This window comes from Equus asinus, chromosome 2 (genome assembly GCF_041296235.1).
Source record: "Equus asinus isolate D_3611 breed Donkey chromosome 2, EquAss-T2T_v2, whole genome shotgun sequence".
Lineage (NCBI taxonomy): Eukaryota > Metazoa > Chordata > Mammalia > Perissodactyla > Equidae > Equus > Equus asinus.
In genome coordinates this window covers 17,790,691-17,810,349 of record NC_091791.1, presented here as the reverse complement: position 1 = coordinate 17,810,349, position 19,659 = coordinate 17,790,691, and the positions used below count along the sequence as shown (strand labels likewise).

At 38.8% G+C, this 19,659-nt stretch overlaps 1 protein-coding gene across 1 annotated transcript in view; it reads right to left on the bottom strand.

Annotated features, from left to right (window-relative positions):
• Positions 1-8,301: 8,301 nt before the first annotated feature.
• CCDC186 (coiled-coil domain containing 186) overlaps positions 8,302-19,659 on the bottom strand; it is a 54,625-nt gene continuing 43,267 nt past the window's right edge. Inside the window, exons 12-16 of the mRNA XM_014867836.3 lie at positions 18,788-18,977; positions 17,292-17,372; positions 15,311-15,521; positions 13,182-13,401; positions 8,302-12,503 (exon numbers count right to left, since the gene is read on the bottom strand). Coding sequence (XP_014723322.2) covers positions 12,420-12,503; positions 13,182-13,401; positions 15,311-15,521; positions 17,292-17,372; positions 18,788-18,977 — 786 coding nt within the window. The 3' untranslated portion in view covers positions 8,302-12,419. The remainder of the gene's footprint in view (positions 12,504-13,181; positions 13,402-15,310; positions 15,522-17,291; positions 17,373-18,787; positions 18,978-19,659) is intronic.

The window sequence follows — 19,659 nt, the reverse complement described above, 5'->3', positions numbered from 1 at the left end:
GCTCAATAAAGTTGTTTAAAAAAAATAAAACTGATATATAAGCACTAAAAAAAATAAGGCTTTGAGGACAGGCCAACCTGGACTCAAGTCCTGCGCTATCTTCACAGTGACAAGGCCTCGGTGGGCCCCTGAACCTTGTGGGATTGCTGCTACTTGCTGGGGCCCCGGAGACCTATCTCATTCCTCTTTACCTGGCAACTCTTTAGCTCTCTGGAGATAGTGCTCATATCTCCCCAGAGTCTTCTCTTTTCCGGGCTAAAAAAGACTTTCTTGTTTTCAAGCATTTCTTAAAAACATGGTTTTCAGTCTTCATCCTCCTGGTCACCCATTCTGAATGGTCCACACCTTTTTAGTGTCCCCTTTAAAAAGTAACGTCCATGGAAAATAAGTGTCTACTGGGATATACAGCAACTGGGACTCTTACACGCAACTAGTGGGTATGCAAATTGTACAACTCGCTTTGGAAAATTGTTTGGCAGTATCTACCAAAGCTAAACGTGTACGTATCTTATGACGCAACAATTCCACCGCTAGGCACATGCGCAGTGAAAATAGGTCCACTTGCTTTGCAACAGACATGTACAAGAACGTTATAGCAGCTTTCTTCATAGTAGCCCCAAACTGGAAACAAACCCAAAACCCATCAATAGTAGAATGGATGAATTGTGATATATCCACACAGCAGAATACTGTACAGCAAAGGGAATAAATAACCTACAGCTATACTCAACAATATGGCTGATTCTTATACACAAAATGTTGACTCCAAAGAATGCATACTATATGAGTCCTTTTACATCAAGTACCAAAAAATCAGGGAAAATAAATCAATGCTATTAGAAGTCAAGATAATGGTTGCCCTTCGGAGAGGGGTAATTGAGAATATGAGGAGAGTTTTGGGGTCTATTGGTCAGGATCCAATCAGGAGAAAGCAAACACTGGGTGATTATACAGCTGTCTTCATTTGTGGCAATTTATCAAGCTTTATACTTAGGATATGTGCACTTTTCTGAATGGATTACCATACTTCAGTAAAGTTTTTTTTAATATCATGACCAGATTGTCAAAATACTAGTGTGCATGGGACCTTGACCTGTGGCCTCCCGTTGAAGCCACTTTTCTGCAAATCCAGTACTCAGTTTATCGTTTGTGACGTTCAAGGCTGTTCACAGCCTGACTGCTGCTAGATAACTTTCTAAGGTCCCTTCCATTCCTACGCATCTTACCGTTGGTTGCTGAACATGTTAAATGTTGGCAATGGCAAAATAGACTCCACCTTTTCGTGCCGAGAACATGATCCAGATCAAGTTCTAGCCAAGCAGAACTACTAGCTATTCCCTCTACATCTTCCCTGTTAGCACCTCTGCAACACCTGTACTGCCCTAGCAAAGGGCATGGAGGGTTCTTCCATCTGGACTTCCCCTCTCATTTTCCTTCCATATGTTCAATTTCTACCCATCTATGAAGACCCTTCTCAAATGATGCTGTCTCTTCTAGGCCAAGTCTGGTCCTCTCCCATCCCCATCAATGCAATCTTAGGGCACTGGTCTCTTCTCACCTTGGTCCAAGGATGGTACTTGTCTTATCTCCCTTCTACATAAATAATGATGCTATATGAATTTGTTAAATAATAGAATGAGAAGAAATGATATTTTTAGCTTTTTAAACATTAAGTTTTTGAATATCAAAGAGCAACCTCTTGTGTTTGTGCCTTTTCAGAAGGTTGTATGAGGTACTTCACTCTCGCCTTCAGTAGCAATCTGGGTCCAATCAGGAGACAGAAATAACACAGCAGGTTAAACAGAGGTTTAATACAAAGAACGTTAACTATGATAAAAGAGTAACTACAAGATTTAAAGAAATTCTACATGGACCCTAGACCTGAGGGAGAGGACCCAAGGAAAGACAAACTTGGAAGGTGTTTAGACCTCATTGGAGAAGGCGTGGTTCAGCCCACCGGGTAACAGAGCTGTTAGCTGGTTTGGCCAGGATGGAGCTGGTGGGCAAGCAATAACTAGGCTACTCTCTGGAGTGTCAGCAGGGGAGTAGGCAGACAGCAACCAGTGGTGCGGACGTGCAGTGGCTATTCTGTGTGTGACTGCCTGGACCACAAGCAACGGTGTGTAGCCATATGGAGGCTTTGGTTTCCATGTTGAAAGGACCACGCAAAGGTTATTGCCAAGTAGAGGCTGCAAGCTTGCAGAGGGATGGTTGGGACAGGCTTCACTGCATGTCCTCACAGGCACAAGGCTGACACCAGCCTCTGCCAGAAACTTTTGGAAGCCTCTTTGTCCTGTGATGTGCCTCCGTGCCTTCTACTGAGGAGGTTTAACACCATGTTCACTTTAAAGGAGAAACGGTTAAAGGAGTTCTCTTGTGTATCACAGAGCAGATACTAAAGGGTGCACTGGGAGCTAAGTACTACGTCAACGACCCACACCCTTTCCATCTTCAGAGCATCCTTGATTCATTTGGTTCCAAGGACCTAAAGAACCATAAGAGTGTCAACATTAACTGTGTTTTAGGCACTATCAGAGTCATTAGTGCCTGTAAAGCAAGGAAAATGCTGCTAAGGTGTGACCTCAGGCAAACCACTTCCTCCTCTGGGCCTCTTTCCTCAGCTATATTCAGGGGTTGGAGTAAATCAGTGGTTTTCAAATGCCAGGCTACAGCGAGGTGAGAAAAACAAATATAGTGTTTTATAGAGCTAAACTCATTCAATTTAAAAGCTGAACCTTTCAACCTTTTATTTTAGTGTTAAAACATCCTCTTTTATGATATCATGGTGATAAATGATAATTGTTTTTGATCTTACTTAGCAACATAAAAGTCAGCAAGCTCAGAATTTTGCTTTTGAAATTTTACTAGTTTGTGGAACCTGAAAGTCTGGTCACTCTGGGACTACGTGTTCTCTCTCGAGGCCTTCCTTTATCTCTGAGATCTGTGGTTCTAAAGGGCCTCTTGCTCTTTGCTTCTCTTCATCCAACTCTAAAGCAGGCAGAAGAAAATCGAGAGAAAGTGCGTCGTTCAGCAGCACATGTAGTAAATTTGAGTCCATCGCAGAAGATTAGCGCGGCCCCTGCACAATAATGACTCAAACTACGTGGAGCAGTTCATATTTTCAGATGTTTTGTAAACTAGGGCAACCACTAAAACATTGTGAAAAGAGGCAAAACTCATAAGCCAATAGTAGAAATATAATCGAATCATACAAAATAATCCAAAAGCAGGCAGAAATCCAGAAAAGGGTGGAAAAATTGTTTTGCATGTGTATCTGTCTTGCTTAGCATAATGGCCAAGTCTTAGTGGTGACAAACAGACTGAGTTCCACGAAAACACAAATTATCTGAGTCCACCACAGAAACTAAACAAAATCTTGATGGAGCTTTCTTAAACTTCAGAGAATGAGAGGCAGCCACATGGCAGGGCTGACACGCGGTTAGGGTGCCAGCCACCTGTGCGCCCTCCTATCTTTATCAGCACCCCACTGCCTGTGCGCCAAACAGAGCGTGGCTGGAAACTAACACCATCAGGCCTCCTTCCCCCGAGAGGTTACAGGATGCAATTCATGCGACCCCTCCCTTTGTTGGGATGAGTACAATTCCAATCCCTACAGCACTTTTCTCCCTTTTCTTCCTCATTCCTACGAAGGGGTAAAACACTCAGAGTGTTCACAATGGAACTGGGCCCTCAGGACGGAACCTGTGGGAGAATATCAAACAAGTAGTCACTGAAAGGCTGCAGCCATCTCAACACTCCCCCTGCTGACAGCTGGCGGCTGTGCACACAAGGATGGGGCTGGGCTGAAGGAGTGCTAAGTGCACACGGTACTTTCATTCTTCTAGAGTGTTTATTCTCCCGACACAGCTGCAACACCCACTGCTCCATCTTTAGCAATGGCTTTGGGCTGCAGGTGTCTCTAGGTAGCTGCCTGAAAGTAAAAAGAAGGTCTGAAACCAGACTTGGATTATAGGTGTTTTCAGGGGATGCTGCTCGGATGAATGCTGCTCCTTGTTGGCAGTGACCTTCTCCGGCTGCTTTCCAGACTCAGTCTCTTTCAAGAGAATGACAGAACTGAACAATAAGATCTTTGCAGGCGATAAATACGTGCATCTACAAACCACTATCTCCACACCCCTCTCCCTTTTACTGTGCACTCCTATAGCGCCAAGCATGAGATGATTCTTAGAACAAAGTTTTAAAAGTTAACCGGCAAAAAATACTACATACCCATTGAAAAAATTTTAGAAACAGGAGAATATAAAGTGAAATATGAAAGTACACCACTCCTCAGGGGAAACCACTGGTGAGTCTGATACGGATCCATTCAGAACTTTGTCTTTACATAAATGCATAGCAGGTATATATAACAGTATTTTTTCACTTTGCTGTAAAGGTTATTCTACTAAAGCAAGAATTTTTACAATATACATATATATGCATCCTTCAACATTTTTAATAGTATTACTCATCTAAGAAAGAGAAATTCCCCCTTTATTTTGAAAGATTTCCTTTCTATGTCCCTCAGAGCTTTGCAGTTTACAAGGTTATTTCCCATGCATTATCCTACTTAGTCCTCACTACAGCTCTTCGAGTGGGTTTTAGCATCCCCATTTTACAGATGAGAAAACTGAAGCTCGAAGAGGCAAAGTGACGTGTCTAAGGTTTCACAATCAGTGGTGGGCCGGGGTGGTCCCAGTCCAGGTCCAGAGTACTTTACAGCCCTCAGCGTTCTCTGGTGGCCTTAGATGGAGATGGGGCAGGAAAGGGAGGCCCTGCTACAGTTACCAACAGGGCAGCAAGGAAAGGCATACCCGTAGGTAATTCAGAAACTTACGGAACACCTATTTATTACCCAGACTGTCAAGAAAATCATAACATCATCTATCAACTGTGACTCCCCCACCGAACCGTTACTGAGCTTAAGAGGGAACAAAATGACTGATTTTATTTCTGTTCTTCTCTGACTGCAGTTAGAGGATGAGCTTACTCAAAAGACGATCAGAAAGAGGAAGAAAAGAGAGGCACCAAGTCTCCAGCTTAGAGTCTGTTTAATCACACATGTCACATGCCCATCTTCTTTTAACTGACAGATCATCAGTCTTTTGTTTAAACCATGTCAGTGCAAAGAAAAAGAATCTATATATGACTTTAACCCACTCACTAAGGTATTACAACTTTGGCTTTTGGGAGGAAGCAGAAGATAGTGAAAGGCACCCCCAGCCTGGGTTCAAATTCCTGCTCAACAGATCCCTCGCAGGAAAGTCCTGGGAATCAGTTTGGCCTGTTTCCCACCTCAGGGCTGTCTGAGCCTCACTCAAAGAAGTCCCTGAGCATTTGTTCCCCGTCCCTGCCTTGATGTGTTTGTCGTTTAATTCAATTGTGTTCCTTATCATTTCAAAGGGAAAACAAACATTCTTAAAATACAAAAGCAATACAGTACACTGTATTTGCTCTGTTTCTGACCAGAATAGCTCCTGAATGCTACTTTGCTTTCTAAGTAAATATACCATTGGGTAAACTCCTAAAACACATAAGAGCACCTTGGAGGGCCAACTGTGTCCATATACGAAGCTACTTTTCTTATGCTGAGAACAAGTGTCCAGAACCACTCCGAGCGCCTTTTGACTGCATTGTGGGATGGGTCATGTAGACAGCTGTACCAGGAAGTGAGAACTATGGCCCTCGAGCTAAAATACCCACCACTGCAGACTTCACCTCTACCTCAACTTGTTCCTCATCCTCCTCCACCCCCCAAAAAACTGGCAAGGTCTCTGCTTCTCATTTCCACAGACTACAACACCCATGCCACTTATTTCTCTCTTATTGAGCATCTATGGCTTTTTTAACTTTCCTAGAAGTCAACTTCAAATTACATAATACATGAATATATTCTTTAAAAACTGGAACAGCCCTCTAACCACTCCACAAAATTCCCTGCACCCCCACCCCAACCCCCAACACGCATCCACAGAAGGTCACTTCTGCTAGGACTTCAGTGTTTAACTCTCCAGAACACCCCCCCTCCCCTTTAAAAGAATACCTAACAACACATATGTTAAGCTGGTACATCTCCAGTTTGACTTATAATTACAAAAAGGTACAAAGTGACAGCAGGAATCACCATGGGACATAAATAGCCACATGACATCAGTCCTGCTTCCTGTGGCACATAGTCCACAGCATAGGCAAGCCCATGAGATGGAGCACTGTCACTATTGAAATCGGAATTTGACAAATGTAACAAGGAATCTTGCCGAACTTACCTCTTTTCCCTTTCATCTCTTCCTCACTTGACCAATCTGGTAAATAAAAGCCCATCTAATAAGCAGGATGATGAAGGAATTAATGAAGGTTGGAAACCCAGAGACAGCCAAACCAACTCTGGGCAGGTAAAGTGTTCTGGTCATTGTTCTGGGTGTATGTCTGGTGGGTGTGTGTGTGAGTGTGTGTCTGTGAGGGCCAGGGAGGGGGCAGTAGAGACAAAGGGAAAGATTTTCTTCTGCCCAAGTTGTTGCTGAAATGGGAACTACATCGTACCCGTAGGCAGAGTGTGATTCTTAAAATCATCAGTGACATTTGTGCTTTACGCTTGGGCTCTGACACACAAGTTACTAGTATCAACTACTTAAAAACGCAGAACACCTTCGTGAGATGGTAGGCTTGGCTCATCCAGGTTCTCAGAAGGCACCTTGAACTTGAGCACGTGAACATCAGTAACCACAAACCTGTGCCTCCAGGCCTCTGCTTCAACCTTTTTTTGAAAATTGATGCCTTGGAGCTTAGAAGGCATTTAACCATATAAAAGTAAAGGAAGAGAGTAATCAATGTTTCAGGCAAGCACATAAAGGCTTTTACTCCCACAGATTTTGACTAGACTTAAGTACCCACTATTTAAAGTAGGAGTTCCAGAAGAAAAGTCAGTTCTGAAGTCCAATTAAAACACCAGGAACCCTTCCCGCCCTGCTAGTCTCTGCAGGGTCTCCCTCCAATCCCTCCACCCTCATCCCAAATTAACACACAAATGAAACACAATCCAGGAAGAGGCTGCTTCAGAGCCCAATGCAGCATCCTCTTTCAGCACGCACTCCTAGGGACCTAGTTCTTTGAAGAGATGGGATCTATGGGGGCTCCAGTGGACGCAGAACAGACACTCAAAAGTGTTTCTCCCATGTAGGTGGACGGAAACACAGCTTGAGCAAGGGCAGCAGGGGTAGCAGGCATTTGGGGGTGTCTTCCCTAGTCAGAGTTCATAAAGAAGAACTTGCCTAAGAAACATCAGGTAGTGTGGCAGGTTTAACTGACATTTCCTGACACAAGCAAAGTGGGAGCGTGCTGAAAACACACACACACACTACTTCCTGCCCCTGGGCCTTCAGTGATTAAAATCAAACAAAACTACACAGTGAAATGGATGGTGTGGAAAGCCATTCTAGCACTTAATGTATTTCCCAAGTTAATCTAACTAGCAGTTGACTATCAGTAAGCTTAACTTTTTTATTTCAGTGGATCCTAAACTTTTAATAGAACTATCTTTGCACTGAGTTAAATGGTATAGATTCCTCTCTTGAATCTAACATCTATCCCCTTTTTTGAGTGCAATTTGGGGCAGTCTGACTGGCAAAAAGCATGGCCTTTGGGCAATCAAAAAAAAGGCTGAAAATTCCTCAGAAATAGAATACTTCTTAAATGTACGCTTCTCTTAAAAAATAAGAATCAAGTCTCTTGAATGTAACTTAGGAATTAATAGTGCATGTCTATTGCAGGAGCAGGAACATCAAGCCTGGTCACACTGTTCTCAGAGGGAATCAGTAAAACGGCATTAGCACTGATCGGCCAGAAGCATCCTCCCAAGTTGCTGGTCCTGAAGAAGTGTGTTCTCGTTCCACATTCACTGATTACAGCAGACTTTATTAGAAAAAACAGATTTGAATGTAAGTTCACTGGAACAGTCTTTCCGATCTCATGACTGCGGGTCACACTAACCAGTTACGAATCTCAAGCCAGTATCTCTTTTCCCTACTCATCCTCTTCCCATGTATATTCCTTTCTCCAGCAAACAAATCCACAGGCTACCGAAAGCAGACTATTAAGGATGTCAGGAAAGCTTCCACTAGTCTATTAATTTTACCCTTACTCCAAGGCTCCTGACTTCAGGGGATTCTTTCCAACAGTGAACTCACTAAGTTATGTGGCATAATTGGTGTTCCAGAACTGTTTGAGAAATGGAAAACAACACACTGCGTTGTGAAATATCCATCACACAATCAACTTCATGAAATTAATGCCATTTCAATATCCTTTGATTGAACATATTAGATCTTTATTCTGAAGGCCAGATAATTTGGGCAAATAAGTTCCATAGTTTTGTGGAAAATATGAATATATTAGTGGCTCATCAAGTTCAATGAGAAATTTTCACAGAGGCATATGAAAGCTTGCCTTTTGTAAAAGGCCAAATTTTGCTACCACCAATTTAAACAAAAATTTAAAACAACCTGGCATTCAATTTAATCTGCTTACTATTGTTCATTGACTTCTAATGATAATTGGTAGAATAAAGACAAACATGGAAAGCAAAAACTCCTAGTCTGGTTTAAAAAAGAAAATTCAAGTGATTTGAATCAGCCTTGCCAACAGTCTGGAGAATCAGTCTGTTTAGCAAGTAGTGTACGTAAATAAATAATCAAAGATGCCATTAAAATACAACTTGGTAAACAGGCATTACCTATTTAATAAGTACAATATATACATAGAATTCTCTTGAAAAGCTTCATTTTATACAGAAATATATTTACAAAATGAACAGTGTGATAAAATTAAAGATTATCTGTACAGTACACACATATGTGTATATATATATGAACTTTGGAAGATAAGCAAGTTTCATCATTGTAGTCAAAATGGACAGCCATATGCATTTTAGAAAAGGATTCCACTCCAGAAGAAAAATACATCTTTAATATACAGTTATGTTTTTCATTTATTTTCCTGAAAATTCATAATGTTTGATATTTTTTCTATTATTTTCTCTTGTTCAGTCTTGAAAAGCTTCAGGTTTTTAGTTCCACTGACTGGTGTTAAAAATTAACAATCTTAGTGTCAAAAAAGAATTGTTTTGTTTTAAAAAAAGGTTATTGAAAATAGGCTACCGGAGTCAACATTCATAAGGCAAATTAATCACACTGAATAACAACATGATGAATAAAAATATTTCCACCAGGGTAGCATATATAATATTTATAAAATTAATGGTTTCTAATGTTTTTTTCTTCTACCGATAAATCTTGGTCTAAATTATATGGAAAAATCTTTAGAAAATAATATACTGCAAAACAAAGTTTGGAAACACACATGACAACATGATTAGATTCATTTTTATGAGCAGAAAGTAGGCATTAATAATTTAGTAAAATGGCAAAAATCAGATGCCATTTTATCATCTTTGGATTTTCTTTCCTTTTTCTTAAAGAATATTTAAACATCAAACTGTGACAAAAGTTAAGAATGTGCAGAACCGTCATGAAAACAGCAATCTGCTCTCAGTGTACCTCAGGAAGGACTCAGTTCCCGAAGCTACATCTCAGAGTGAGACCTGGGGCCACCTACTTGCACAAGTGGATTAACTCTCCCACAGGGGCTGGCTGTGAGCAGCAGAGGCTCACAGAGCTGCTCCTACTGTCTCCTATTTATCTTCACAAGACCACAAGCTCTGCGAGGACAGGAACTGCCCTGCCTGCTCTGTTCACATATCATCACAATACCCTGTATGGTTCCTGGCAATAGTAGGTTTTCAATAAATGTGTTTATTAAATGAATAAATAACATGTTGGTAGCTTAATAAAATTTAATTTTAAGATAAATCACTTTAAATGATTATGAAGATAGACAAAAATAATAAAACATGAAAGTTCAAACTCGTTGTTCTGCCCAAACCCAACACTTTCAATCCTTAAAACTTAAGCTAAAGTTTGAAGTGGTGTGGGAAAAAGGGAGTCACAGTAAGTATTCACTTTAAAATTAAAACCTGGTAAAGTGTATGCATACATATACATACACATAAAAGTCATTTCCTGCTCAAAGAAATCAAAATAGTGCTAAGAAACCAAAACACCCTTTGATGTGTACAAATAATAATGAATATATAAGACACATTTTCCCCAACATCTCAGGTTTATCCAGACCATTTTCCTTTTCCGGACACCCCAATCTTCTCTCCATGTATTCAACACAGTAAGAGGAGAAGGCCCTCTAAATCCTCACATGAGGAGCTGTTTGTGAATCGGGACAGAGACAGAGATCTGATATACGCACATTTTGGTACATTACTTTGCTCTGTCCTGATCCCCATACAAAAGGATACAGTAGAAACTGAAGAACAAAAGGAAAACAAAGCATTTTCTTCAAAAGTTTTCCATAGTTTCTTACATTTATGGGGGAAAAAAGTAACAAGTCAAAATACGATTTATAATAGCTTTCTTCTAAAATTGTTTCACCATTAAACTCCAAATGATTGGTGGCACAAATGTTAATACTGGAATTTCATTTTTGTATGTAATAAATGTATATATTTTTTAAAAGTGTACAGACATAGGACACTATGGATCTAATCATTATTTGGTTTCCACTAATACATTTTGTGTCTTGGAGGAAAAAAACAAGTATTTTAGTCTATGAATCTGTATCACACAAGAAGCTGTAAAAATTTAGTCAGGGCGACTTGAAGTAGTTTTTCGGAGTACAACAGTATGTCTAGAAACAAATGGGGAAATAATTCAGATTTGATTGCACTTACCCTCCTATTTTCTTTATTTTGATAAATTACTGGTAAAAAGAACATTACAGCAAGACTAATACTTTCTACAGCTATTTTAAAAATAGAACTTTTTGAATTTATATTTCCATTTTGAAGTGAAAAGATTGTGTTTTTGGATGACAACATATAACTCAATATACAGAAAAAATAAGACACTATATTGAATCATCTAATCCTTAGTAAATAATCTTTTTAAACAATGTTAAATTGACCAAAAAATGTTAAAATACATTAAAGGGCCAGTGCCACCACAGGCCCAACTTTGAGAGTCATACAATTCTTTAAAGGCTTTTAATCCATCACCCCCAAAGCTTACTTCTCTTAAGGGATAAAAAAGGATGCGAAAATCCAAAACAGAAATGAAGCTTGCTGCAACATCTGCATATGAGCCAAGGTATCCTATTATAGAAATGATCTGAATATGGTGAAATGTGAAAACCACACAGAGAAATCAGAACATGTGAGAAATTATAAGAGGTGAGAAAAAAAGTCAATGACAGAAATACTAATACTATGGCAACGTTTAAGTGCACATCTTAAATAAAAATTGTAAAAATCCAACAGGATACATAAGGTTTGGCTCTAAAATTTCTTTGGTTACAAAGATGTAATTATTTTGTTTTAAATAAATATACTGAAACATACCATATTTGGGGATAAGATCACTTCACTATAATATACAATTGTATCAATGGTAAAGAATGGTGCTTAAATGAAACGGTGAACAGTGCCATATGCTGCATTCTCTTGGGAACTGGTTCTGTAAAAATATCTTAAACATTTATCTTTATACTTGATGTCAGTAAATCTAAAGTATTTCAGTTTCAAAATTCACTATTCATCTCTCTGTTCTAATGACTAATCCATTTCACATTTTAAAATATAACTGAAGTCCACAGGAATTTTCTAAAGGAGCATGTTATTTAAAATCATATTTTATGTAACCGAAGATTAGAAAAACTAGTTAACTCAAATAATTCGAATCTGAAAAAAAGTACCTAGCACAGATAAGGAAACCTGACAGAGGCACACAACGCCTGAACACTGTCAGTTACCAGGAGCCAGCTTTCCCGTGAGCTCCCACTGAAATGGAAAGATTGAAGGCCTCACCAGCAGCTCTAAAGCACAACCAAAGGTTACACTGGACGTCATAACAAAGATTCTCATCATTTCTTTAGTTTCCTTCACGTTGGAGAAATAGTATTTTTCTGAATGATTAACACCTGTTCTTTCATGGATAACTTTAAAAAGCTGAACCATTTTTGACATTCTGTATTTTAAAGGGAAGAAATATGGAGAAGGGGTTTTCAAAAGCCCTTGTAGTAACATTCAGCACTTTGTATGACTGTTAATAAGTTACATTAAGTTGTTCCGATCCCATGACAGGCTGTCACCATACAAAAACAAACTTCCTCAAAGCTTACACTCTTAGAGCACACACGGCAATGCATTTGTATTGTAAAAGGATACTTTCTTATACAGATAAAGCGAAACAAGTTTTTTACTGGCTGACACAAAATGCAGGGGAAAGTTTCCCAGATCCCGGGGAGTGGCACCTGTTCCTCGCGTGGCTTTTGTCTGTTTACTGAGCAAGAGCTTTGTATTAGGTTTTCTTCGGCCTTTGTTCTAGTTCATGCTGGTGTTTAATAAGACGTTCTATTTCTGTTCCAAGTGTCTGCAGATTTTCCTTTACCAGTTGGAAAAATGGGGAAAAGAAAACAGAACTACTGAGTATAACAGGTAAAAAGATTCAGTTTGAACTATTTTTGCCTAAATTTTGAAACTGAAAGGATGCTGAGCCTTAAATGCTATGTGATCAATTAGGCAGAGTTGTTTTCAGTAAAGCAGTCCTGCATATTTCAGAGTCAGACAATCTTTTTACTGAAAATACAACAAATTTTAGTGCACAAAATTACTGCTGCCTAGATTTAAAAAATTATTTTTTAAATCCCATACTAACTATCAAGGCCCAACACAACACAGAGAATAGTTGGGTCAGATAATAGATGCAAAAAATAAAATAAACATGGAAAATACATTAGAAAATAAATGCCTCTATGTTAAAAAATGTCTCGGTGATCAATTATAACTAATTATAATATGTCAAAGGTCACCCATTGCAAAGTGAATGACCCATCTTAGTGTCTATCCAATAGCTAAGCTGATTTTTTTCTCTATTTCTTTCTTTCCTTGCTAGTTTAAAAAATTGTACTTTTCAAAAGGGAAAAACACAAAAACATTATCTCTGGGTAAAATGGCTACTTTGCATTAAAGAAACAGTCCATCTACACGCTAGATCAAACTATGAAAAAGGTACCATTGTACCGTGTTTATTAGTTGGTAGATGAATGAGAAATAAAAATACCTTCAAAGTAATATTTTTCAGTAATGTATCCTCCAAAACAGCCTGTAATTTTCGGTTGATCTCCAAGGAGAGTTCCAATGTTAATCCGCTGTCAGCTGGATGGGATGTATATAAAGAAGCCATGATGCCCCCCCGTCTACTTAAATGGACTTTGTTAAAATCAGATGCCTCTGAAGAAAGCGTGCCTGATTCTTCTCGTAAAATATAACTTTGAATTATTCTGCAAAATAAAATGACACTATCAGTTATACACCTCCAGAATTAAAAACATTGGAGTCTGCAAGGGTCAACTAATCATAAGCCTAAAGCTGATTTTGTTGTCAGTGCCATCAAGTCAATTCTGACCCCCAGTGTCCCTGTGGACAGCAGAGTAGAACACTGCCTGGTCTTTTTGCGCCATCCTCTCACCTTCCAGCACTGTATAAGACAATGCTCTGCTGCTATTCGTAGGGTTTTCATGGCCATTTTTCAGAAGTGGGTGGCCAGGTCCTTCCTCCTAGTCTGTCTAGTCTGGAAGCTCTGCTGCAACCTGTCCACCATGGGCGACCCTGCTGGGATTTGAAATATTGGTAACAACTCTCAGCAACACAGCAAAATGCAGCTGCCACAGTATGATGGCTGACAGATGAGCAGTGTGGTTCCCTGACTGGGAAAAGAACCCGGGCCACAGCAGTGAGAGCACTCAATCTTAACTACTAGACTGCCAGGGCTCGCTTAAAGATGATTAGCATAAAACAAATACTTATTAGGTTAATAACAGAACTATATTAGAAAATAAAGGAATTTTCCTTATTCAGATGGTTTCTTAAATGATCCCATTTTTGTTCTAACATGGTATTTAGATTAAAAACATATAAACATTGCTTTTCTATTTCTTTCCTTATTATTTTTTTTGCTAAGGACGATTTCCCCTGAGCTAACATTTGTTGCCATCTTCCTCTTTTTTTTAATATGTGAGCCGCCACCATGGCATGGCCACTGACATACGAGTGGTATAAGTCCGTGCCTGGGGACAGAACCTGGGCAGCCAAAGCAGACCACACTGAACTTAACCACTGGACCAGCAGGGCTGGCCCCTCCCTGTTACTTTAATCAAAACATTTGGGAAATTTCTTTATTGCTCCGATTTCAGTTAATATTTTCTATTTTCCTGTTACTAAACTTAGAACCGTATTTTACTCTTTTTTTTTTTTTTAAAGTCATGGGCAAATTTTTCTCTAAGTCTAAAATTCTTTTTTCTTTTTTAAAGATTGCCACCTGAGCCAACAACTTTTGCCAATCTTTTTTTTTTTTCTCCCCAAATCTCCCCAGTACACAGTTGTATATTTTAGTTATGGGTGCTTCTAGTTGTGGCACTTGGGACGCTGCCTAAGCGTGGCCTGATGAGCGGCGCCATGTCTGCGCCCAGGATCCAAACCGGTGAAACCCTGGGCTGCCGCAGTGGAGCACAAGAACTTAACCACTTGGCCACAGGGCCGGCCCCTAAAATTATTTCAAAATAAAAATTAAGAAGTCATGAGGAAAGACCTGTAATATTAAAAAAAAAACTCTTAAATGAACATGGTATTTGTAAGAGGAACTTGGAGTCAGTCAGAGCTGGGTGGTCTGTCACTTACACGATGAGTGGACTCCGGAACATTTCATAACTTAACCTGAGCCCCAGTTAACTTATCCACCAAAGCGAGAACTCGCTCTCTCCCTGAGTAGTTGTAAGAAATCAATGAGATATTCGTAAGTCACAGGCACAGTGCCTTGTACTGAGTAGGTGCCCAATAAATTACCTCACTATGTCCTACACAACAGGAAAGATAATACACAACCACATGCATCTCTCAGAATCACTGTCACAAAAATAAAAAGCTAAGCAGCACTATCTTTTTTTAAGTCCAAAGTTATTTTAGTATCTTAAAAAAATTAACATCTACTGAACTCTGTATCACCTTTTGGAAGACCAGTGTTTTCTTTCATCTCTGGGCTCTGTATTCCCCAAACCAGAACACAATAAGTGATCAACAAAAGATTGGGAACTGAATGACAGGCTCTTGATATGATTAATTTTGAAAACAGTAACTTTACCATATGAATAACGGTATTTCAAACACAGATTATGTTACCATAATAATACATACTTTGTTTTTTTCCTAATTTCTTCCACCAATTGTTTGATGTGATCCTCCATAAATTCTATCTTTTCATTTTTCCGAGCGTGTGATTTTTGCAGCCTTACTATCCTCTCAATCAGCATGGCCTTGTCTACTTCTGGAAAGTTATCCACCGCTACTGACGACCCAGCATTTTCTGGAGATCGATCTTCCACACTGCTTCGAGCATTAAGGGATCCTGAAGACAAAAAACCAGTTTAGGTATTGGACTTAGTCTAGAGTCATCGCTAATCTCATATATTATTTCTTCGAGTATCACTTTCAAATATTCCATCTAACAGAGTTGGGCACGGAACACAAGTCACACCTGGACTGACTTCTTGTTTCTGAATATACTGATGACAGAAGTACCAAAAGGGTCTATTATGTCTCTCGTGAACAGGATGAGGAAGTGGCAACAGAGAAACAAGAAACTCAAGAAAAAGTCAGAATAAAAAGTCTGAAGTAGGACCAAAATTAAGCCGAGAGAGAGAGAGAGAGAGAGGCAGAGACAGACAGACATAGACAGAGAGAGAAAACAGAATACAGCCAGTGGGTTAAGCTCTGGAGCCAGTCTCCCTGGTTTAAATCCCACTCCTTCCCTTTCTAGCTGTGTGACTTTGGGCAAGTTACTGAACTCTCTGTGCCTTGACCACTTCATCTGAAAATGGTAATAATGTTATTTACCTCAGACGATTGTTGTCCTCATTTAAATGAGTTAATATATGTGAAGTGCTTACAACAATGCATATAATAAGCAATAAATGTTAGCTATTATTTTTACCAACATCAGTTGAGAAGAATTTCTGATACAAAGATATAGTTTGTTTCAACCCCATTTTGAGGATTAAATCTACAAGTAATATATCTTATCCAAGGTCATACACTAATAAATGGCAGAGCTGGAATCTAAATACTTATGTGTAATTTCAAACCCATTTCTTTCTACTACACATTTTTCCCAGTATTGTAACAGTTGATGACATTTCTCCCCTAATGCACAATTCCTGGGAGGCAGTGTAGTGAGTGGCATGCAAGGACTCTAGAGTCTGAGATTTCTGTCACTGTGGAGTTTGAGCAAGTCATGGAACCACTTCAAATCTTAGTTTCCTCATCTGTGAAATGGGAATTATAATACTTACCTCACATGACTATTTGGCAGAGTAAATGATATGTTTAAAGCATTCAGCATGATTCATGGCATTCCCAAAATGATAAATACACTGATACTTTGCTAATTATCATTTTCACAATGCTATCAATCATTTTATAGATCTAATCATTTTTACTTTAGATCATAGGCATATTTACCATGATAAAAGCTAAAAGATTAAAAAATACATGTGTATATATAAGAAATCTGATATATAATGATGAAAATTTCATTAGTTCTCAGGTGCTAAAAGTAACATAAAAGTAAAATAAAAGAGAGAGAGACCACACTACACTAAATCTCTCTATATGGATGAATACAAATCTGAATTAAAAAATGTAAGGGGAGGGGCTGGCCCAGTGGCATGGGGGTTAAGTTTGTGCACTCCACTTCGGTGGCCCAGGGTTCACCAGTATGGATCCCAGGTGTGGACCTATACATCACTTATCAAGCCACGCTGTGGCAGGTGTCCCACACGTAAAGTAGAGGAAGATGGGCACAGATGTTAGCTCAGGGCCAATCTTCTTCAAAAAGAAAAACAAAAACTGGAAGAGGAAACTGTTGCACAGAATACAGAAGCAGCAGGGAAGAAAAAAGGAAGTAGGAAAAAAATGATACAGAACCCCCCGACAAACCTGAAACCTTGGGTAATGATTAGAACTTAAACATTTAACTGGAAATATTCTTACCATATAATTATGTACAACTACCACTTTTTAGAATTCAAAATGAAAGAAAAAGCATATCAATACTTCTTAAACAGTGCTATTTCTTTTTAAAATCAATCACTAAATAACTAAAACCATTAGATTTTACCTGATGAACTAGAACGACTTCCCATGCTGCTGACTTCTTTATCATAGTTTCCATTCTCAACCTGATCTAATTTTCTTCGTGCTATAGGGACAAGAAATAGATTACTTGTGACAATTATCATGACCATTTGCCCCCACTGTCTCTGATCTTAAATGCTAAAAATCACTTAGGCCAAAATGGCATAAACAACAAGAAATTTCTGGAATACACACTTTAGACAGGAGAACTATAGGTGTCACTCATATAAAAATGACATCTAGAAATGTGCAGGTCAAATACAAAAGATATAGAAAAAACATTATGATAACAACCGATACTGGTATCATTTAGGTACAGTGAACATAACTTTTGGAGTACTGAAAGATTTAGTAGATCTCTATAGAGTACCAGAAATTTCCCTTCAATCACATCTATAAAAACAAACTGAAATCTTATGGTAAACATCTGAATATACTCCTATTAAATAAATGCTAAGTCTCTTTTATCTTATTACTACATTTCACCCTACTTTAATACACATAAAGCAATGGGGAAGAGTAGAGGATAGGAAGTCAGAATACATATCTTATTTATCTTTGTATCCAAGCACATAGCACAGACTCCCAATAATTGTATGAATTTTTAAATGAATGAAATGTGGGTTCCAGTTCTAGCTGTTAATGATTGTGTTCTGGTAATTTATAACCTTTCTAGGACTCAGTTTCCTATAAAATGAAGTGTTAGGGTTTAAAGATCTCTAAGTTAGAGGTCTACAAGGAGGGGTTCAGGTACTGTAGATACTGCACAAAACTGACAGACATGTATAGGCAGAAAATAGAATTTCTATTTACACTTAGATTTAATTAGATTTTTTTAAATTTCTATTTTCATGTGTTTTCTAATGTACAGAAAACAGAGTAACAGATGTTTAAAATTTATAAATATATATAAATTAAAGAACAATGCTTAGTTTTTACTGATAGAAGTAGGTGATCAAAAAACCTTAGACAGGGGGCTGGCCCCGTGGCCGAGTGGTTAAGTTCGTGCGCTCCGCTGCAGGCGGCCCAGTGTTTCGTTGGTTCGAATCCTGGGCGCGGACATGGCACTGCTCATCAGACCACGCTGAGGCAGCGTCTCACATGCCACAACTAGAAGGACCCACAACGAAGAATATACAACTATGTACCGGGGGGCTTTGGGGAGAAAAAGGAAAAAATAAAATCTTTTAAAAAAAAAAAACAAAAAAAAACCTTAGACAGTACTGTGCTAAGGTACTTGCCAATTCTTACAGCTTGTGCTTCTGTCAATAAATGTCCTTTAGCATAGAAGATACTATAGACTATTCATGGAACCACAAGAAATTTAGCAATGTGGGTTATAAACACTCACACATTAAAAAGAGCATACAGCTCTCATCAATGTGGTAGAACCTGATGTAAACATATTTTTTTCTATAAATCCTTAATGATTATAAGAAACAAAAACACGGAAGGTCTACATGTGGAAGGATCGTGCACCTTGCTGGAGCTGTTTGGTGAGATCCTTGACACTAGAGGCATGTTTACGTCTCTGCGTCACCAGCTCATCTTTCAATTCTTCAACCTGGGTACTCAATGCTTTAACTTCTGTTTGTCTACAAGTGAGTTCAGCTTGCAGGGTCTGGACTTCCTCTTTTCGCAGTTCTTCCTCTTTCAACAATCTACTTTCCTAAATATTAAATAAAATAAAAAACACCAATTTTAATAACTGACTGTTTCCACTATTGCTCACAGTTTAAAACCTTAAAACTACAAAGTCCCTCAAGACAGCCTTGATAGCCTAGTGGTTAAAGTTCTGCGCGCTCCACTTCAGTGGCCTGGGTTCGGTTCCCAGGCGTGGAACCACACCACTCGTCTGTTAGTAGCCATGCTGTGGTGGCAGCTCACGTAGAAGAACTAGAAGGATTTACAACCAGAATATACAACTGTGTACTGGGGCTTTGGGAGGAGGGGAGAAAAAGAGAGGAAGATTTGCAACAGATGTTAGCTCAGAGCAAATCTTTCCCAGAAAAAAAAAAAGTAGTCTCCTTATCAAAAAAATATATAAGGTCCTTGATAGTAGATTCTTCTATCATCACTCCTTACCAGGTTTTGTTTACTGGGCTCTGCAAATTCCTCATATAGTAATGCAGGGGGATATATTAATGCATTTGCCATTCTATATATGCAAAACAACATGTGATAGAGGTCTCTGTATTTTTTGGACTAAAGTCTCAAATTATTTTTATAAGTAACTTGAAGACACTCCCATAACATGGAAATAATAAACCATATTTAAACTATAAAAATATAGAAATGTAAAGTACTTTAAAAAAATATATAGTAATTCCAGTTAGGAATGACAAAAACCC